At 37.5% G+C, this 23,102-nt stretch overlaps 2 protein-coding genes across 2 annotated transcripts; one reads left to right on the forward strand and one right to left on the reverse strand.

Annotated features, from left to right (window-relative positions):
* Nucleotides 1-4,618: 4,618 nt before the first annotated feature.
* LOC122978776 (proline-serine-threonine phosphatase-interacting protein 1-like) lies at nucleotides 4,619-13,307 on the forward strand. Its single transcript, XM_044345765.1, has 15 exons — nucleotides 4,619-4,823; nucleotides 5,463-5,563; nucleotides 6,650-6,724; nucleotides 8,419-8,453; nucleotides 8,581-8,687; nucleotides 9,389-9,451; nucleotides 9,609-9,701; nucleotides 10,211-10,256; nucleotides 10,539-10,618; nucleotides 10,863-10,961; nucleotides 11,199-11,295; nucleotides 11,463-11,559; nucleotides 12,148-12,236; nucleotides 12,806-12,921; nucleotides 13,108-13,307. The coding sequence occupies exons 1-15, from the start codon at nucleotides 4,791-4,793 to the stop codon at nucleotides 13,237-13,239; spliced, it is 1,263 nt and encodes a 420-aa protein (XP_044201700.1). The 5' UTR covers nucleotides 4,619-4,790; the 3' UTR covers nucleotides 13,240-13,307.
* A 1,441-nt stretch (nucleotides 13,308-14,748) lies between these two features.
* LOC122978782 (tetraspanin-3) lies at nucleotides 14,749-21,295 on the reverse strand. The gene is made up of 7 exons (XM_044345777.1): nucleotides 21,125-21,295; nucleotides 19,896-20,087; nucleotides 19,674-19,748; nucleotides 17,740-17,841; nucleotides 17,167-17,319; nucleotides 16,963-17,046; nucleotides 14,749-15,923 (listed from the first exon to the last, which is right to left on the reverse strand). The coding sequence occupies exons 1-7, from the start codon at nucleotides 21,185-21,187 to the stop codon at nucleotides 15,831-15,833; spliced, it is 762 nt and encodes a 253-aa protein (XP_044201712.1). The 5' UTR covers nucleotides 21,188-21,295; the 3' UTR covers nucleotides 14,749-15,830.
* Nucleotides 21,296-23,102: the final 1,807 nt, after the last annotated feature.

Genomic DNA, 23,102 nt, shown 5'->3' on the forward strand with positions numbered 1-23,102 from the left:
AATTTACAAAGGATTCAAAGCAATAAAATAATTAAATCACTATGTTTGCTCTATTCTATAGGTCTACTTAAAACTCAGCCAGTCAAAATCTACCCAACATTTTAAGGCATCTGGAACACATGGACCTGAAAAGCTCATTGATAGAGCTTGGTGACAAAGCATTCAGTTATCAGTAAAACCAGTGAAATTTCAGCACTATTACCATGTTTTTGTCTCATTAAAGATATTATTGCTGCATTACAGCAGTTAGTCACAGAAGTGGAAAACTAGATTAATGGGGAAAAATTATTCTTTATAGATTAAAAAGGAATAAATATGACTTCATTTCAGTTCAAGTTGCACAGGGTAAAGATGCTTTGTTTATGGTGTGGTTTTATTCAGAAAACAATGTGGACAATACTGCTTAACCTGAGTCACAAATAAATGTATTTGAATATCCTAATTCATTGTGTATAGAGAGTTAAAACTTGAGCTTGTGTGAGTGAATTAGCGGTTGACAAGGTGAAACATACACAATGCAAATCAAAGAAAACAAACCTGATACATTTTTATCAGTATGTCAAATCACAGACTACTTTTCACTTTATATCCTTTTAGACCAACCAAACAAACACACACAAAGGGGAGTATGTGCTGACACACTCACTCCCATTGAGCAAAAATAAACTAAACCTGCACACACCTACACACATGCCCACACACATACACACTAAAAAAAAAATCCATTTCAACCCTTTGAACAGAAACAACAAAGCAAAGAAGGGAGCTGGTCCAGACTGAGTGGCCTTGTGTGTTGGCCTGCATCTGGGCAGACTTTGACTCCCCTTGTGGCCTGGATCAAGAGCAGTGAAGCCAAGCAGAATCTCTGTCCTCTGTCAGATGGATGAAACCACTTAGCAAATTAGCAGTCTTCCCTTTCTGGCTTCACAACACACACGTGGATAGACACATACTGTCAAAGCACACATGCAGGTATGTGCACAAGTACACACATCTGCACACATACACACAAACAAGCTGCATGGGGTGGTAAAAGACCAGGTCACGAGAGACTATCAGAACTAGGAACATGTAGATGGTGGAGAGAGAAAGAGTGAGAGGAAAAAGGGGGAGTGAGAAAGAAGAAGAGAACATGAGAGAGGTGAGAGGAGAGGGGTAGATGGTGACACGGGGATAAGGGAAGTATGGGAGGTGAAAAAACTGGTGTGACAGCATGAGGTGAGAGGAGAGGAGAGGAGAGAAGAAGAGAGGAGAGGAGAGGGTGGTCAGGAGGTGTAAGAAAAGAAATCCAGGAACATGGAGGCAACAGAAGAGGACCCTGTGGAGAAAATGGGCAAAATCCAGTCTGTTGAAGGGCCCATGTGGAGGAAGGAGAGAGGAGCAGGACAAAGGGTAAAGGCCTGTGGCATGCATCCCTCTTGTAGGGGTCACCTCCAGTACACACCAGCTCAAATATACATGCAGAAAGACACACACCCCTGTCTGTCATATTTTTAAAATCATACAAACTAATATACATGCACACACAGAAAGCAAGTTCAGTATTCAGGCATCAAGGCACATTTTAAAATCATCAAATAAACACAAACATGGCCATGATCGCATGTGTGACATCAGTGCTAATCAAATATTTATACTGGAGAAACAGAAACATTCATAAAAGACATGTGTATGTGTGTGTCCCTTCATCCCAGTGTCCAGGGGATCACATTGGGGACTGACGGACACATGAGGATCAAATTGATTAAGGCTGATGTTCTTAGCAGTAATACTAAGGATTAGGACAGCTAATAAATGTTTCATTTGAAGCCAGATGTAGATCAAACGTGAGAAAGGCCCCTGGCTCGCTCTCTTGAGTTAGCTGATTCTGCTCTTTCCTCTCCTCCTCCTCCTCCTCCTCCTCTTCCTTCTCCTTCTCCTCCCTCAGCTGTTGGTTTCAGCTGTATTATGACAGCCACTACAGATCATCTCACTAGCAACTACAGGCCCTGCCCTTGTGCCTACACATCATTAGCGCTCCATCTGTCAGCTTCCTAACAGGTTCCTACTAATGTGGCCAAGGACGCACTTCATTGCATTCCTATCCAACAGGCAGCAGCAGTCAGTTAAAGGCTACGCTCTGTCCTGCTCAATTCAGAGCCAATCTGTTCTTTGAAATTTTCTTTTTTATTTCTTCCCGTTCCCTCTGATCCCACGATCTCTTCATTAATCTGTACTTCATCCTTTTCCTCTTGCATCCTCTTTGCCCATCCTCTCTCTCCTTCTCTCTCTGTCTCTCTCTCTCACTACTCTTTCATCCACTTTTAACCTTTCCACTCCACTCCTCTCAGCTTCTTCATTCTTCTCCTCAGACTTGTTCCCTAAAGTATCTGGCGAGATTGAGGGCTGGTGCCAATGGTCAACAGGGGATTAGCAAGAATGGAGGACGGAGAATGTGTGAAAACCAGTTAAGTCACACAGTCTGCTGGCCAGAGGCTCACAGACATACACACATGCAAGCACACACACAGAGAGACCCGCACATATGCACAAACCCAAGCAACCAGGCACATACTGCTCTGGCATCACATGTTTATCTCTCAGCACGCATGTGTTTGCAGGTAACTTGATCTGCAACCTTATGTATAGAATAAAATAAAATAAAATAAAATAAAATGTGTGTCAGAATGCATAGAAAGATGTAGTACTGCCTAATGGCAGCGACGGTGACACCGGTCCTGGCAAATGGGCTGTGTGGCTACGTGTGTAACTCTATCTGTGGAGGGGGAATACAGCAGTGGTTGGGTAATGGAAAGGTCATTTAGCCAATCCCCCAGGTAGGGGGGCTGGTCTGACACGGCTCGTTTGTCACAGTTCAATAACTGCCACTCCGGGGAGTGTGAGGGAGAGAGAGCGAGCGCGGGGTAGGAAACTGAAGTGTGTGTGTGTGCCGCAACCCTAGTGTGTGATAGTGTGCTCAGGCCTTGGCTGCACAGCTGATTCCCAGAGCTTGTCCCTCCATTAGAGGCCTCAAATGGGGTCACAGCGAAGGCCAAGCACCACGGACTCAGTCATCTCGACGTGAAAACTTGTAAGCCCAGTCATCTCTGGCCTGGGAGGATTATCGTCGGTCTAACTGGTAGATGTTTGGTTTTCCAAGTGGGAAAACTGAATTGTTGCACTTTCTTGAACCCAAAAATGGCCACTCCAGAATGATGGCAAGCTATAAGCCCCAGCTCAAGGAAATGAATTAGAATTTCAAATGGTGGTCAAATGGTGCTCTGTTGTACAATATTTGAAAAACACATGACACAAACTACACATAAAAACACCAAAAGTAAAATAGCCAAAGAAAATGTAGGAAAATGTATTAAATTATATTAAAAATATGTTTATTTATTTGAAATATTTCACTTTAAACCCGTAAAATCAGTGTCTACCACACAGGAATCTGACATGTTATACTGTTTGTACATTATATGTAAACTGACCTGTGGAGCTTTAATGCACCCAAAATAAGTCTGTCTAATTCATGAATCAATCAAACATTTGTCTGGCTGGTGCAATACATGCATGACTGCATGCAAGTGGTTTACAATCAAACAGTAGAAACATAAAATAATATATAAAATAACACACTAATATAAAACAAATGAAAATAGTAAAATAGTCTGCACTCAATTATTCTCAGTAGGCCGTATTAATTTGTATAGTCCCTTTGACATGCCGTTAGGTGTGCAACAGAATGATCCCTCAGCTTTGTGAGGGAGCCAAAGATTTTCACACATCTCACTGAGCCACTGGTGAGAGACACAGTTTGTCCTTCTCCTCACTTTGAAAATCAATAATAAGCATCTGTGTGCTCATTCACGTGTCTCCATGTCCTCCCTGAAAGATGCCTGAGGCACATATTTGTAATCATCTCAACTGGATTGAGAGATTTCAGATTTTATATCCCGACCCCTGTGGAGATTCAAGAACTACTGACTATGTGTAACGGGAGTGTTTGATCCCATATAACACTTGGATAGGTTTTGTTAAAATATCTTAGACAGGTCTGTGTCTCCCCCTTCTGGTCCTCACAGGAACAAAACAACTGGTGGATGAAAATGTCCTGTAATTTCTCTGCAATGAAGTCAAAACAACTTTACCAGTGAAAATACAAGAATAAATAAATAAATTGAAAACTAATTAAATCTATTTAGATATGTGTTTACATATTTGTATATAAGTATTAATTAATATGAATAACATAAGATGACAATGATGCAACGATTATATTTATTATATAATATGGCCATGATGCTAAACAGAAACTGGTAAACCTTCAGCCATCAGTCATAGTATCACTCACAACAGCTGACTGAAACCATACTGTATGACCATGTGAGTTTGTCACTGTAAATGACCAAACCAACAGTTTCTTCACCAATACTGCAGCCAAAAGATCATAGCAATCACAGACATTATCCAAGCAGGTATATTCAAATTATGTGATGATATTTTCTATCACCTTTAAACAACATGTTCAGTATAACCAACAAATGCTCATGAAAGATATGCTGTTTCACACAGGGGTTGAGCTGACTGTGGTCAGTGACATCATGGGACAGAAGCTCTTCCTCATTCAAAATGACTCACTGGCGCTTGGGGAACTCAAGGTTTTAAACACAGTTTAGTTGGTCAAGTATCCCAGGTTTGACAACTTTATTTTAGTAGTTGGTAAGCGTTTATTTTGTGAGAAAAGCTGTGAGGGGAAAGTTCACACTGAGGAAAGCAACTGTGTGAATTTCAAGGAAGTAACAGCAGAGATGGCACCTTTGATGTTTAAAAATGCTTTCTGGGTAAGTCTATTTTTGTCTCATGGTGATCTTATGCCGGTCTCATGCTTTGCTGAAGTTGATCCTGTTGAAAAAGATCATGGTTATCTTCATCATCATGCAATAATGTATCTTCTTTTTTATATTGAATTCACATGCTAAGTAAGCTACAATCTAACTTCTTCATTATTCAGATCATAAAGTACCTGCAAAACAAAATAAAACTTAGATTGTCATTGCCTGTGACAGACATGTCATTGGTATCTACAGTATATTATGGTATATTTGAAAGGAAAAAAAGGCTTTTCTTTTCCGGCTATCTTATATCACATAACTAAGAAAGTACTGGTGAGTTGCATACTTATCATGAACTCCACGAACAGTTCTTAATCTGTGCTGCAAGTCCTTCAGCCATAATGTGTTGAACTGCCATTAGTTGCATTTGAAGCCTTATTTGACAATCTATCTGCTCTTTACATAAGACGCAGTTTGATGAAGTACTGACTATGTGGCCATGTCATATATATACTACATGTGCCAGTTCTGCATTTTCACCACATAGTGAGTCCAGGGTTGACTCAAGGAATATGTTGCAACAACTGTTGCACAATGTTGTTCATTGCAGTATTTTTCTGCAATTTTTCCTCTGTTTTCTCCATACAGGGGACTGATTTTACTTGTCATGCCGGGTATGACGCTGTAATCCAGAGGTTACGAGATGGAAGGCAAATGTGCAAAGATATGGAGGAACTTTTAAAGATGAGGTAGCTGAAACCAAAACCGACCATTAACACGAGGGAATTTTGGAAATTCTTGAAACCATGCACCTCACTTATTTCAGTGATTGTTATTTCAGTAATTAATACCATGACACAATATGATAAATATAAACATAATTCAATCAATTCAATCAATCAATTTTTATTCATATAGCGCCATATTACAACAAAAGTCATCTCAAGGCACTTTTCACATAGAGCAGGTCAAGACCGTACTCTTTAATTTACAGCTAAATATAGCTGTTCCTAGCAACGAACAGTTCATCACAGAATGCAAAAACCACTGTATGCCCTGTGTGCTTTGCAAAGAATTGTGGCCTCTAGAGTCTTATTATCTTAAGACAACATAAATTTTAATCGCAACCCTCAACAATATGAGGCCTGGATGATAATTTCTTCAAATGAACCTTTGAGAAAATATATACTAGTGTTAATTTGATTTAACAAATAGTCTCATCACTCTTTTTCATTGCAGTAGAGTAACAATTTAACTGATTTTTGACAGATTCCTAAATTAAGGTTTAGTGTGTTTGGCAATTTCATGTATTCCTGATGTGCAAAGAATGACTTTAAAATGTGTTTTACTAGATCCAAAATAGCAACCAACATCTATAAGATGTTGTGTCTCAGAGGTACAAATATTCAGCATCACCATTAACTGATTACCCGGATAAAGAATATAGTAAGTTAGTAAGTAGATTCATACCAGTTTAAACTTATGATGTAACCAAATCTAACAAATGATGGGTCAGACCAATGACGGACATTTTATCAGTCACAAAAATAACACTGACTGGTTATTCTACCAAATTAATCTGTAATAACATGAAATATTAAGCGGTTCTTGTTGTTAAATGGTGATGTTCTGGCTAATAAACCTAAGTCAGAGTTTCTTAGTGCGACAGAGCAAAACCATGACATGTGCTGTGATTCTATCTGCATGCCAAGTCAATGCATAATATGTTCCTTTCGTTAGAAGACAAATATGGCATATACAGTTTTATGCAGTTTTATAACTAAACACTGACACACATATCCTGAATGATGTGCCTGTTTGTTCATAATGCACAGGGCACTAGCAGAGGAGAAGTATGGGAAGGAACTGGTGACTATTGCTCGTAAAGCTGGAGGACACACAGAGATCAGGTAAATACCTCATCACCATATATTCAGTATTATTTACCATGTGAACATAAGTACATAATAATGGAATATAGATTAAAAGATAATTCATTATAGTTTGGAAAACTTGCACTTTTTTTTCAAAAAACAATAAGGTGAATGAAAGACACTTTTAATGCTATTTGAGACTGACCTGCAACATGAAATTTTTAGTCAGGCGCCTATGAGTCATTCTTTTTAGAGGAAACACACAGTTCTGTGTCTGAGACAGAGTGAAAAAAAGATACTGTGTGTGTCTCTTTGTATGTGTTTTATCTACTGCAGCAGGCAGCTCCCCTCTAAGAATACAGTAGATCATCATGTGTTGGCAGTTTCCTGTTCTTACATAGAGTTTTTGTCACCTGCAACCACAGAGCTGACTATACTCTAAAAGCAACAATAAAATACACAAATGGCCTTACTCTAACTCTATGATTTAAGGGGACGTTTTGGGAAATTAAAACCAAAAAGCTTTCTAGAGGTTTATGTGAGATTTTTTAAGAAAGATAGGTGCAGTATCAAAGACAGAAACATTTTATGACAAGTTCTATGTGATAGAAAAAACATGCCCTTGTGGTAACATCAATTTAGTGTTATCACAGTGTTAAAAGCTTTCCATAAGTGTAAAAAAGGTCTGGATGTTGATAGGTTTTAATCTACTTGCTGTCTAGTATTAAGTGGGCCAAGTTAATGAGCAACAATTGTGCTCAGTGGAGCCTTGGTGATACTTTGTTTAGTCCAAACTGCTCTGGTGTAGCTGCTTAGTCACCAGCAGTCAGACAGTTAAGTTGCATGGAGCTGCTGTGACTGTGTGTTCATGGGAGAATCACATTGGTCAAAAATAGCAATCTGAGCAATGGCCCTGTGTGAATTTAAAAATGTGTAATACAATCAGTTGTGTTTACAGATAGATACTTTTATAGATAGAGAAATACTTTTTTTTATCTCAAACATGTTAAAAAATAAAAAATATGAGTAAGAAAACAAAACAAGAATAACCAATAAAAGTAACAGCAAACATTTACAGCAAACTCTCAATAAACAACAATAATAAATATCAAATTACATGTGAGGTTTCCAAAATATTATAATCTATATTATTTGCAGATTATACAAATTTATTTTGTTGTGGAACAACTTTTGGATACAGTGGGAAAAGAACTAGAAATGCTAAAGAGTTGATTTGATTCTAATAAACTAATACTGAATTTAAGTAAAATGAATTTATAATAATTGAGAATCGTTTCACTAACTCAAACAAGAAACTCGTGATAAATAAAGTAGATATTGGAAGAGTGTCTGAAATTAAATTTCTTGGGGTAATAATAGACAATAAATTATGCTGGAAGCCACATTCAATCATAAATGATATCAAAGCTAAAATATCAAAGTCAATTGCAATATTATATAAAGTCAAAGATCTTCTAAATCAAACTTTGTTATACACCTTATATTGTTCCTTTTTAGTCCCATATGTAACTTACTGTGTGGAAGTATGGGAAAGTACATATAAAACAAACACTTCATCCTTCAAAAAAGAACCATAAGAATTGTAAACAAAACCACTTAGAGAACCAACAAACTCTCTCTTTATTAAATTAAATTTAAAGATGTGTTTAGCTTGCAAACAAACAGCAGACTGTCACTGAATCACCTCCAATCTCTGTGCATTTTTTCAGCACTTTGAGAGCATCCTTCGAACAATTAAAAACACGTAAGTTCATCCAGTCATTTACCCAGTGGAATAGTCCTATAAGAGCACTTAATACTACTGCAACTGGTTTTATTTGTGTGAAGTATTTTTTCATTTTGCTGTTCTGATTTGCTGTTTCTGGCTGCAGAAATCGAGAACATCGGGAACTTTCACATCCAACTCTCTGATGTATTGAAAGAGGAGGTGAAAAAGATTGAGACATTCAGAGACCGTCAGAAAGAGCAAAGGAAGAAGGTACTGGGCAACTTGTGTTGCTTAACTTATTGTACACAGACATAGAAGTGAGGTTTGATTGCCGTTACAATCTTAAAGTGAGGTTTGATGGCTTACTAACTTCTTTTCTATCTGTTTGCACATCTTTACAGTCAATGTTGTTACACACTAATACCTGTCTAATAGCTGTCTAATAGCTGTACTACATTCAGCTACCAGTTTAATAGGTACCCTTGTGCACTTGAAAAATCAATGTAATGCAAATCAATGCAACAGTCATGAAATAAATCCTCTCTGTGAAGCTTACATTATCACCACATCTCTTTTATCCCCACTGCTTTTAATTGAACCAAATTTAAGGTTTAATATCTTACAATGCACTGTAACTTTTATTCTCCTGTTTTATCGGTCTTATTCTATTTTAGCTTCTTTTTTACTTTCAAATTTAAAACTTTTTAATTGTATTTAAATGTGTCTTCACATTGCCTTGTGTTGCTTTTATATTTTGTCTTGATGCCTTTTATGCTCTGTGTAAAGCACCTTGAATTGCCTTGTTGTTACAATGTGCTATACAAATAAACTTGCCTTGCCTTGCCTTGCCTTTATCTGTACATTATTCAGTTTTATTGACACTGTGTTACAGAAGTGTTGGTTCAACCCTATATATTCATACTTATATTCAGTACATGGAAACATTACATGCAAGATATTTTTCCTTTTAGTTTGAAAGCATCATGGAGAAAGTTCAGAAGAAAAAGGTTTCTTTGTTCAAGAAAACCATGGAGGTAAAAAAACGACCAGAGCTACTGTAATTTACGTGATTGTATTGTGACTGATTTGATAGCAGACTGTATGTTCATCATGGGTGTGAACAGCAAACAGTGCACAGTCCTTCCTTAGTGGCACTCTGTGACCTTTGCTTTCTGTTTCTGTTTCTCTCAGTCTAAGAGGAACTACGAGCTGAAGTGTAGGGAAGCGGATGAGGCAGAGCAGGGGGTCGAGAAGACAACTGCTGCCACCAAACACCCAGAAAAGGTACAACATACCTCACTATAGTAATGATGTGGAAATGGCCTGCCATTAAAAGGATTCAAATGCAAACTTTTTAAGGCATTTTATTTAAACCTTCATTTTTGTACCTAACCTCACCATAAACATGACCATCACTTCAGTGTGAGCTGAGGCCGGAGGCTGAGGAGTTCATTCAGACTTCATGGGTTTTAGAGGCTGCCCTGTAGAGCAAAGTGTATTCTGCTCATATAATACAAGATTCCACTTGACAGAAGAGCAACATTAGTGGATGGACTTTCTGCAACCTACACTATCTGAAGTATATGTTCATGTGATCTGTAATCTCTTTTAAAGTAAATTAAATCTTGGGAAACTCCCCAAATGACCCTGATTATATTTAAGCTTTTGTATATTCATGAAAGGCTTTTCTAAAATCTATTGTCCTTTTAATGTTCTGAATGACTAGTGTGACAAGTTCTTATCAGAGTTTGTCACACTGTAGCTTCCTGTGTAATACATTGTTTGTTTCACAGGCGCGTCAAAGGGCCAAGCAATGCAGACAGGCAGCCAGTGATGCAGGTATGACTCAGAATCATCTTTCAGCTGTTAAATTTCTATTTTTAACCAGCATATATTTGTATTTTACAGTATTAATATAACCTCTCAATACATTTACAACTGGTTATCCAAATTCAGAGAAAACTTCATGGAAACACTGCACTGTACATCTCTGTTTCTATTTTATGTAATGACTTGTAAAAACTTTGAAAGAGGTTTGACAGTGACTACTTAATGGAAGGGCTCAATTTGAGTTGATTTGTAAGTATAACTATCTAAAAATGATTTTCTAATCTCTCACAGAGAAGCTGTACGTTACCAACATTGCTCAGCTAGAAAGTGTTCGCCAGGACTGGGAAGAAACACACAAAAGCACATGTGAGGTACAGTGGACTATATTTATGTCACATTAACTGCTCTATTCACAAGCTTATAATAGCACACACTGAACCTCAAACCACATCACCTTTTTATCTGCACAATTTATGACTCTGCTCATAACACCTTGCTGCTGCTGACCACTTTATCATGCATTGAGCAAGCTAAAAATGTAACAAACTCACAATGAAGTTGTGACATACTTTGTCAAACTATACAAGTATTCTGTTATATCTGAATGTTTTACAGGTATTCCAGCAACTAGAGGGAGATCGCATCAGCATGCTCAGGTGTGCTCTCTGGGACCATTGCAATCATTTTTCCATGCAGTGTGTCAAAGACGATGAGGTGAGCTCATCTCCTCTTTATTTATGTAGTTTAATGACTTTTGTGCACAGCACCTGGATTCATCTTAGGGGCATGTCTCATTTGAACGCTTGGTTTAAATTAAGACACATATTCAGAAATACTATAGCTCACCTCAAGAACTATTTGAGTTTGTTTTGAGGTTATAGGCAACATTTTACTAAACTGAGCCTAACAAGAAAACAGCACAATTCTGATTTCCTCCTTTTGTTTAATCAGTTTTATGAGGAGGTGAGGAAGCTCCTGGAAGAGTGTGACATCACCACAGACATCAACTGCTTCATAGAGATGAAAAAGACGGGAGGGAATCCACCAGGTGAGAGAAGTGAAAAAAAAATGCCATCACAAAAGAACTGCATAAGAGAGCAACTCATCTTCTAACCTTTATCTTTCAATGGACCCACAGGCAGGAAGTGATACTCATCTTTGTTTCTCAAAAAAACAAAACAAAAAAAAGCTTCTCACTCTCATTTCTTCACACAGAGCCCATAGTGTTTGAGAGCTACTACCCAAAGGAGACATCCGGGGACAGCAACGGTCAAGCTCAATTTGCAGGAGGGAGAGAAGACATAATGAGGAGGTGTGACAAACCACGTGGGGGTGGTGGGAATCAAGAGAAGACAGGATTGTTAAATCCTCAGTAGAGTTTAAGCACATGAGCAGTGTAAGGTTGTTTTGGCAGTAACCACGAAATGGCCATTTCCTCCAGGTGCATCATTCTACTGTACAACTTATGCAACTTATTGATATGAATTAACTAGAGGTGTGAGACGTATTTCACAAGGGAAGTGAGTGAGAACAGAGATGGGTTAAACCAATTTTGCAGAGGGGGGAGGAAAACCAATACACTTCTGTGCTCAGTTGTTCTGATGTGAGCTATATGGCATCAAACTTAGAGATAAACACACCACCTCTATATCTTTAGAATTATGACGCAGTCACTAATTTGAAGTAACAAGCAGAGGCTTGTGGTCTAATAAAAATACTTACTCAACAAAAACAAACAAAAACTTGCTGATGAAAACACTTTTTGGTTCCCTGAGACAAAAACCACTTCTTTCTTTCATTTTGACCTGACAAAAGAGAATCTAATCTAAAAGAACCACAAGCAGTTGAAAGATTGTTTTTAGGCCTGTGTGTATCCTAAATATCTTACTTGAACCCACAGGCACTCTGATCCCCTACTCGGAAGTTCTGGGAGGATTAACACTGAAGGTCTCCAAAGCTCACGATCAACACTGACATCCACTGGCGAGTGTGAGTACTGAATATCACTCATTTATCATCTTACAGTTATATTTATGTACTTTTGAATGAGAACTTACAAACAAGATCATCCATATGTTGTTGGATCATCTTACACAGTATTGTCGAGTGCAATTAACATTTCAGCCTTTTTTAGAGCTCTTGGTGGATCCTTTTTACTTGAATATACAAATTGTGTGTACCTTACACAATAGTAAACACAAGATTTAAAAATGAAGAAAAACTAGAAAATCATGACACAGTTTTATAATTCAAATAGTTTTACAAATAAAGAAAAAAATAAAAAAAACAAAAAAATAAATCAAATTAAAAAACAAAATTGAAAAATTTAATTAAATTAAAGAAAATTACACAAAATTAAGGTAATGCATTGGTAATATTCAACTTACTGTATGTGTAGCAAAAGACATTACCTTTAATGGGATTCATTGTTTTGTAACAATAAATAACAATATGAATGAAAAAACATTACTCATGATTGGAATTGAACGTCACATGATGTACTGTATGCAACTGTACGCTAACATTGTCTGCTGTGCTGCTCTCTGTTGTGGCTTCAGCTGAGCCTTCCGATGGAGGGTATGCACCCTTCCCGGGCCTCCAACAAGCAGCTTCACTGGCCACAGTTTCAGCTGATGAAGACAGCTACGTTGTGCTCTATACATACAGTGCAAAGGTGATCAAGAGTGCATCATTTAGTCACACAGTTGTTTACTAAGTATTATTTGGACAAGAGGCCACTCTGATTGTATGTTACTGAGATGTAGATAGGTTTGATGATGATTTCTGTGAAAAAAAAGGATTGTTAGCACTGTCCATCTGTGACTAACTTTTGTCATCTTTGCTCACATTGACTGGTCAGGAAGAGGATGAACTGGATATAATTAGGGGGGACCGGGTCCAAGTACTGGATCGAGGAGAAGATGGCTGGTGGACAGTGGAGAAGAACGGGCTGACTGGACTGGTGCCAGGAAACCATCTGGGAAAACTCTGATTACACACACACACACACACACACACACACACAGAGAGAGAGAGAGAGAGAGAGAGAGAGAGAGAGAGAGAGAGAGAGAGAGAGAGAGAGAGAGAGATAAATGACAGAAAAAACAGAGTCACAGAGCAATGCATATATGCATTCATTTCAAAAGTTTAACAGCTGGCCGCACATATACAGGCAAATATGCACCATGTGTCAAACTTACAAAGACATGAACTTCATGCCACTTCACTCACAGATTCATACACACACACACTTCTTTGTCAAGCTTCCTTTATTTAGAATCTTAGATATAAGATACAAGAAAATATTAGTTTTTCTGAACGTGAATGTAAATTTAGCATAATTTAGTAGAAAGTAGAGTTTTACAGCAATCACATACAAATGTTATGTAATGTCTTCCTCAGACATCCCTTATTTATTCACATTGCTTTCGATCAGCAGGATTATATCTTGGTGGATTAATCACAAAAGGATATTAAAGTATAACCCTTCTACCTCGTGTTGTACAGCTGGGATTCTAATAGTTTTTACTCCTAATACTTACAATAGTACACAGGACTAAAGACTGAAATGCCATCTGGTGTTGAAAATTTGGATGGAAATTTTTTTAATGACTTTAATTACTTTGCTCTGTCAATATGTCATATTTTCAATTTGAGTTTGATGAACAAACAAGAAAATTTGCACTTTACACTGGTAATATTAGAAAAACTATTCCAGTCAAGCAAAGTTCTGCATGACAACAATTACATCACGCTTTTATTAATCACCCGAACTTTGATTAGTCATCATCATATCATCATGCTGGCTACTCTACTGACAGAGGTGACTAATAAATTGATTTATTTCCAGTTGTGTAAAAAACAAAACAGTGTTGAACATAATCACTGTATTGGGTGTGATAAATTAGGAGTTACTAATAAGTAAAGTGCAAATGACATAAATAGCCATTTATTAGATGAGTACCTACCTGTCTGTACAACAGCGATCCCAGCAGTGTGGTAAATTGCCTTGGATCACTGCTGTTCATTATTTTTTTATAAATTATATTTTGCATGTCTAAATTAATAGTGCAACACTGAATGTATTAAGATGCTTCAACAGTTCAGCTAGGATTGGTGGCATGTTGGGCTTTAAAATGTGCTCCTGTTTTGGTTTTACACTTTGTCTCGGGTTATGTCTGTAATGTTTGAATGTTCTTTGTGTGTTATAAAAGAGAACAGACAGTTACTATATGTGCACTATGTAAATATACAGTGTGTCGGCTGGTTTTTTTTAACCGCTAGAAGAACATCGCCTACCATGGTTGCAGTTAATATAGATCAAAATACAGAAATAAAGTTTATATACCTGTCACAGTATCAACTGATGGCACATATTTTGTTTACACCATATGTTTCAAAGACATGTATATTTTTATCTTAATCATTATACTATGATCTAATTGGTAAGGTTTACAGTCACATAAAACCATGGAAATGAAAGGAGAGTTAGACAGTGAAGTTGAAATGTATGACTTTATTTGTTTTTCCTGCCTGTTCTCCAATCTATACATAATTTTATTTCTCTTTTTTTTGCGGCGCTAGCTAAATATCTAGGGGTCAATTTAAAGGCTTAAAAATATTAAAACGGTGCACTTTCACAAAAACGTATAAAACAATGAGTTGTAATTCTTTATAGCAGGTTTATAACTAAAACTAGACAGAAGGAATTCTCTGACTGGAAACATTGCGACAAACTGAACCTACACATACACACGTCTTCAGTTAACATTGATAATACTCCTACTAACAGCACTGGAGACTGAAAGGTTGACTGACTCACAATTTATATATTGGCAATACCTCAGTAGTGAAGCCTGATTCAGAATACATCGACACCAAACCAGAATGTACATTATTCACAACCTGAATATTTGTGAATATGAAAAACTCTTTCTACCAATAATGGCTTTGAGAGACAAAACATAAGAGCAGATGCACAAAACAATTTAAGACAGTGATAAAAATCCTGAATCTGTTCTTTATATGAGAAAAAGTTTTTGTCCATTTTCACAAAATCTGGTCAGACTGAGTTCTTAGGAATAGTGTACAAGTTCTATTTAGCATAGATTTTGAATTTAAACAACCATGAAATATCTCCAGAGCTCTGGCCATAGTGCAAACTAGCACACAAAGAAATACATTCCATACAACTCTCCCAACCATAATATCACACATAAGCTCGTCATTACTCCTCATCATCCTTACTGGGGATGAGCCCAATATTTATGCAGCCACAATCAAATGAAAACAAAAAAAAGCATCAACATCAAAAATGTCAATTAGCCGTATGCACTTTGGCTTTTGTAAGTATTTCAGTATTTGTAAGAAAACAGTGAAACAGTGAAAATAACAGTAACTTACAAAGCATGTCAATAAATAACTGGTTTCCCCTTGAAGCCCCACCCAAACCATATCGTCAGTGTTCGCTACTTTATCATGAATTGTGCAAGGTGTGCTTGAGCTTATATATAACTACAGCTGAAATCTACTGTGGACATGTCCGGTGATGCTCCTTTGATTTTCTGAGTGTTTCATTGACCTTCATGCATAACTGTTGGTGGTGACCAGCAGCTCATATGCTGGATCATGACTCCTCCTGCACAACACCACGCAGGCACAGAGCATGCCCAGCATCTGCAGGCAGACAGCACAGGAAAGAAAGAAAAGACGTTATTCAAATCATTAACCTCCAGCAAACTTGGCAGATAAATAACAGCATGAGATGTAATCACTGAATGGAAATGTTTTGTATGAGAAGAGCCAGTCACTATGGTAAATCATTTTGTTAAGCTAATGATGTAAAAATCATTATCTTCTCACACTTACATCGCACATAGTATGTTTAGGTGAGTATGTTTGAGTGTAATATAAATTGATTCACCATGCTGTCTTTGTAACCACTTTGGGAGATGGGGTTTCCTGGTCAGCAGCAACCATGCTGAGCTGTTAAACACGCTAGAAATCCTTTGACACAATCAGGTCAGAGCTGCTGTCAGCTCTGGGCTCAACAGAGACATGGTTGTGCTGACAGAGATTACTGCAGCTTTAATTATGCTCCCAATAAACATGATTTTGACTTGGTTTCAATGCAGGACTCTTACATGTGTTTGATGAGGTGAGTCAGCTGTTTAATGTCAATGTATTGAGTGCAGTGTTTAATACTCATACTGGCTGTTGTCCTTTATTAGTTTTAGTATTAGTAAACTTTTCCCTTAAACATACACTCCTTGATTTGGATAATAGCGTCTGTAGAAGCCAGAGTTTTTCTTTTACAATAAAATCAATTTGAACATCAGCAACATCAGCTGTCAGACAATCAAACAGGTTTATACCTACCCACAGTTCTGTATCAGAACTACCAACTGTTTCCTGTAAACCACTTAAATTGAAACTAAGGTCTAGACAGCAGAAATGGTGTCCACAAGACAGGAAACCGTGTGCAAAAATAACCACACTAAACTAAACAGGTCATAATTGAACCAGGAAATTACTGTAAAATCTGATAGACATTTACAACAGACAATTTGGGTACTGTTCACCTTTGTACTAATTTCTAAATAAGTGGCTTAGATACTATATAAACCCAAGATTTGTTTAAAACCTGCCCAACCCATCATGTTGCTTGCAGTGATGGACTATACTAAAAACATTTTTTTGTATTTTCCCTCCTTACCTGTATAGATGCGAAAGTTAGTGCAGCCCATATGACATACATCATGATCTCCTTTAATTTCTTCACAACAAGAGCTTCACAACCCTAAGACAGAAAATAAATGACATTAAAAGAAGCTCACTGACATTCCAAGTCTTACATAACAAATGCGCAAGCAATAACCTCACAGAACATTTTATATTTTAAGTCTCTTGTTGTTTGTACCTCTTGGTAGAGATCTGCTGGTCGAGTCAGAGTGCCGGTGCAGTTGCTGATGCTGGGTTGACAGCAGCTCACTGGAACGCTGTTGTTCTTGGATTCTTTAAACCAGCGAGTGTTCCTCCAGTCGGAGTAGTTGTGAATGCCACAGCAATGAAGCTAACAGAAGGACAATGAATGACAATGAGTGAAAATCTTCAGAGTCTGGAGTTCTGATTACTATACGAAATGTATTTATTATCTTAAATAATTGTATATCCATAGAAAAAAATTAAATTAAAATTAAACTTAAGTGTTCAAGGTGACCCGACCATCAATAGTTTCACAGTAAATGTAAAAATAATTATTATTGAACACACAGTGAGGACTTTTTGTTTGAGTGCTCGTGTTAAATTTTTCAGTGAAAATACTGTATGTCTGAAATATTTCTGAAGGTTATCATGTATACAGAGCTGTTGCAGGACAACATCTAAACAGTGTCACATCTCATTATAAATGATCTATTTTATAGGAATCCCAGAAGGCAAGTACCTCCAAAAACATTTGAATTTCAGCTAGACAGACAATATTTTTTCTCACCTGCCTCTGCACATAGTCAATAGCACGGCTAGGCGCATCAGTGTTGGTGCCATTGTATTCATTGTAAACCTTCTGGATGGAGTGATTCACCTCATCTTCTACCTGAAACAAATACACAGCAGCTGTTACTATCCCTGTTCAGGAACTGCAATTTACAGATGTTATCTCTTGGGATATGTATATGTATATGAGAAAAGTTTCTCACATTATTATAAAACTAATTTCAATGCAGGCCCTTAGGCGACACTCTTACCTAAAGGGATTAGTAATACATGGATGCAGATAAACAAATCAGCACTAATTAATCATAGCAAAGGAAGTTTTAAGAAAAACAAAAACAAAAGAGAGTACAAAAATAAATAATGTTTCACTAAAATGTAAACTGTACATGCTATTAACTGTATTAATTCTTTCTTCAACCTCGAACAAACAATTCAAAGTAGACATACACAATAAATGTATAATCTCAACCTTTTACAAAGATTTAAGAACATTGACTATAATTCTCCTAAAACATATATTGGACCAATGATGTTGGCGTGTGTGCCATTCTTGTACTGCTTGATTTGAGTGTAGCTTTTGACATTATCAATCACAGCATTTTATTAGACAGGCTGAGGCAATGGTTGGGCATATTGGGTACTGCACTGAGTTGGGTCAAGTCCTATCTTTCAGACAGAAAATTCTATGTCTCCATTAAAAACCATGTCTCTTCATTTTCTACAGTCAAGTATGGGGTACCTCAAGGGTCAATTGTGGGACCATTCTTATTCTCTTTTTATATGCTCCCATTAGGTCACATTATTCGTAAACATGTTTCCTTTCACTGTTATGCTGACGACACATATCTGTATGTCTCTGTTAAGCCCACTGACCACAGTATGCTGAGTTCTTTACAGGATTGCCAAGTAGATGTGAGAAACTGGCTGTCTAAGAATTTCCTTCAATTGAACTCAACTAAAAACAGAAATCCTTGTAATTGGCTCCAGTAATACCAAGATTCAAATACTGCAATCTACTGGAAGTCTTGGCATCTTGTTCAATTCTAACTTAAACTTTAAGCAGCGTATTTAAAAACTTATTCAAACATGCTTTGACCAACTAAGGAACATCAACAGACTTTGACCTATTTTAAGTTTTAGAGATACAGAAACCATTTTAGATGCTTTTATCTCATCACGCCTGGATTACTGTAACAGTTTTTTTATGTGCCTAAACAGAAAAACCATAGACCAGCTACAGACAGTACAGAACTAAGCTGCCAGGCTTTTAACCGGAGTAAACAGGTTTGAGCACATCACCCCGGTTTTCACCTCTTTACAGTGGCTTCCAGTACATTTTAGAATTGATTTCAAGGTTCTTTTAATTACTTACAAGGCACAAAATGGCCTGACTCCTCATTATATCTCAGATCTTTTATCCCCGTACGATTCTGCTCACACTTTGAGATCCTTGGGCAGGGGCCTTCTATCTGTCCCAGACTCTCGGCTGGAGGGGGACAGTATGGCTCTGGAACACCCTGCCCGAGGACATAAGGCTAGCTGAGTCAGTGGCTTCTTTTAAAACTCAAAATGTACTATTATCACACCACCTTCCGTGATTTAGCTTGATTCCAGTTTTATACTGTTTTATGGGTTTTACTATCTTTATCTGTTGAGGCTGAGTTTTTGTTATGTTGTTTGTTTAGCACTTTTATTCTTTTATTGCTGTGTGTGTTTTATGTGATTCTATGTGAAGCACTTTGTAACTTTGTTTTGATAAGTGCCATATAAATAAAGATATTATTATATTGTACAATATAATGTATGTTCCTCTTTTTTAATCTGGAACCCAACTGTTGAAAACGCAACCTTACACCCACTTCATTAAACTTTTCTTGTGGAATAGGGGCAGACTGACACACTCATGCAGACCAGTTAGGGTGAGGTGTTTACCTTTGCCCTGTATATGTAGCCGAGCACCACCACAACACACTCTGTTACAAATACCAGCAGGAGAATGGCAGCAAACTGAAAAGACAAAAAGAGATCCTTTAACAAGGTGAAATAGAAGCAAAATACTATATGCTATACTGTTTTATGTCTTCCTTGAGCTCCCTCTCTTTAAAGTCCCTCTTCTACATTCATCTAATTTTAATGGTTCAAGTCAATACTCACAGTTGCCAGACCGCAGGAGCTTTCACGTATCGTGGCACAGCAGCCAATCAGGCCAATGATAAATAGAAGAGTCCCGACAGCTATTATTATGACAGCTGGAATCAAAGTGTACACGTCCTCAAAGAAGTGGTCATAGTCGTCATATGTGATAAACACATAGGCTCCGATGTAGCATAAAATTCCAGCTGCAGCCTGCAGAGAGAAGCAGAGAAACAGGAATGAGTGACAGACACAAGACAGAGAGAGACAGATGTGTTTGGGTAGCACCATTACCATTACATAGTTTAACTACTGTATATCTCACAATATACATTCTTTTGTTATGTCTAGGAAATGATTTGTTTGCAATGATTTGTTTGTCTTCCATTATAGTACACTATGCAGTGTTATAATGATAATAATAATATAAAACAATTTATCAACTAGCCTAATCGATGCAGCTCTAGTATAATGTAAATAATGTAGAGATGTGTAAATCATTTCTGTCTTTTTCTTCACATTTGTAATTACTATACTTAAATTGTAAACCTGGTACCACCTTGTTGTACAAGTACATTTGAAAGACAGACAGAGATAAAAACCATAGAAAAGTAAAAGGTCAAGAGACAAAGAATTTGGAAATTGCCATTGAAAAACTCTGCTCAGTTTTATACATTTTAAAAATATGTCTTTAGCTCCAGCTGAATAATATCACTTTTGACTCAGAGTCGGATACAACAGATACTGGTGCAATGTGAACTGGGCCACTTGAAGTCTCTATTATTCAGATATCCTGGGAGATTATATGGTTAACCATGTAAAGCTCGGTTTACTCTTTCCGTTTTCAATATATATGCATATTTTAATCCAACTCTGCTGGTCTGTTGATATAGTGGTATGTTACGGTATGTAAACTCTGAAGCCACTGCAGGTCAGCAGCCTCCACTGAGCCCGGCTGGCAGCTGCTGCAACTGCTGCATAACGTCATAGCTACAACTTGTGGGCGGCAGCTACCGACGCAGTGTAGCAGGCTACTGTTCGCATTACTCTGTTTGTCCACTTTCTGCACCTCTCAGTGAATACAACTCTGACATTGTGTCCGTAAATAGCTCTATTCAAAATGCAACTAGATTACCGCCAGCCTGCAGCCTGCAGCGAATCTCTGGCGCAGTTTGCTCGCTTGCTAATGTTCTGCATCCCTGGCCTCACTGGGATGCTGCACATTGTTCAAACATCTATCGGTTGCTTACCCAAAATATGAGATTAAGAAAAACCAAGACGGTTTTGGATGACGTAATTCCACACTGCCCCATCGTTGACTCTAAAATTTAAACTATAGATATAAAAAATACTGATGCACCTGCACCTTTGCTGTTATAATAATAAAATGGCTTCGGCGGTCCTGCCCCGCTGTGCAGATTCTTCTGGACTCGACCAATGAAAACACCCCAAACAACAGACTCCGGTCATGTGCTCCGATGACGTCACCATTCAAAACAAACTGAGGATGTCTGAAGCAGTGTAACACATTACACACTGCATCCTATACAATGCAGCTATGTGCAATGTAATTTGTACCTTTTTTGTATTTGATACTATAATTTATAAAAATGCTCACTGCAACGCCATCACACACTTTATTACACAGCCATTCATATAATTTCCCTGTAAAAATATATACATATATATCATGGCTTTCATTTGTAAGATGCCAATTTTAGCTGTAAACCACAGAATAAGTCTAAATTAATTCAGTGGGATGTAGCCTAATGTGTTATAAGCAATTAGAACAATTTGATCAAATCAAAGAAAGAATGTGCTTAAAGTACATCCAGTACATCCACTGTTGCCATCATTGTGTTTCATCTTCCCTAGTCTGCAGCTGAGTGTTTCTGGAAAAAAAAGATTAACTTCATTTAGGCGTTTGGTGCAGATTTCTAAATGGCAAGGCATGAATTTAGGCATGAGATCAACAATAGCTCAGGTTTGACCCTCAAATACGAACATAGAGTACAGCTTGTATTGATACTTGTTACATGGTTTGTTTCATGATTTCATTTTCTGACAAATATGGCAGCCCTCTCCTGAACAAGATGTAAGCCTGTTAAAAAACTGAGGCAGAATCAACAGAGATGTTCTCATGTGTAGTGAGGGGTTCTATAAGCCAGAGGGTGGCATTGTATCATTGCTAGTTTTACACTATTCGCACTGTGAGAGGAATAGTACTTGCTATAAGGTATAAGCAATTGGTAAGAACACCCTACAATCAAATATATGAATAAATAATAATATATTCACTGCACCCACACAGTGCCTTGACACAAATGTCTTGACACAAAATGAATGTAAGAGACACATGTGATATGCCCCTAATTTCTTTACTTAAACCTGTGAGACCTGTGTTCCCTATAAGAGCAAGATAGATTACTCAATTGAAAATTAGTACCCTTGGGGTACTCAATCAGTGATGTCTTGGACTGTTGCCCACAGCCTCAGTTTTATTGAGTTAAAGTGTGCCACATTTGTCTCTGTCAGCTTTTGGTGTTGAATCTGAACAAGAGGGGAACTCATAAATTCAGACTGAAGCTGAGGCTACTTCTGGTGACGTAACATAAATCCACATTGTGAATTATACATAAGCCTTCATCAACCTGTAAGCAGTAATGTGAGTCATTAATAAAACAGGACAATATAAAACAAAGAAACAGGCTGATATGTATACAGGAAGACAAAGACAGGATCATATGCACATGAACATCCAATAAATATGTCAATGGCTCTGTTAAAAAAAACAAACAGATTTTGTACTCCTTTCTTACACATGAAAAATGCAACATTTATTTTCATAAAAGTGAGCAGAAATTCCAGTGAGATCAGACTCGAATTTGGTGACTGCTGATGATCACAGTTCAACTGCTTTCTAAACGTAATGCAATTCAGGAATTTTGAGATTTACAACATCAAATTATTCCACTGAATTTCCACCCTGTACAGAACAGTTTTCTTTAAAGCGTTCATTCTGGGTTGTATAGGAGCTACCTTATCCATTGTCCCTTGTAATTGCGGTGATTCCTAGTTAAGGTTATCCTTGAGAAACACATTACTTACTGATCACCCGGGGGGGGGGGGGGGGGGGGGGGGAGTTAATTTGTCACAGCAGCAGTTTAGGGAAACAGGCCATGAATGATTTGGATGACATTACAGCTATTAAAAAATACCAGATGGCTA

This window comes from Thunnus albacares, chromosome 1 (assembly GCF_914725855.1).
Source record: "Thunnus albacares chromosome 1, fThuAlb1.1, whole genome shotgun sequence".
NCBI classification, from domain to species: domain Eukaryota; kingdom Metazoa; phylum Chordata; class Actinopteri; order Scombriformes; family Scombridae; genus Thunnus; species Thunnus albacares.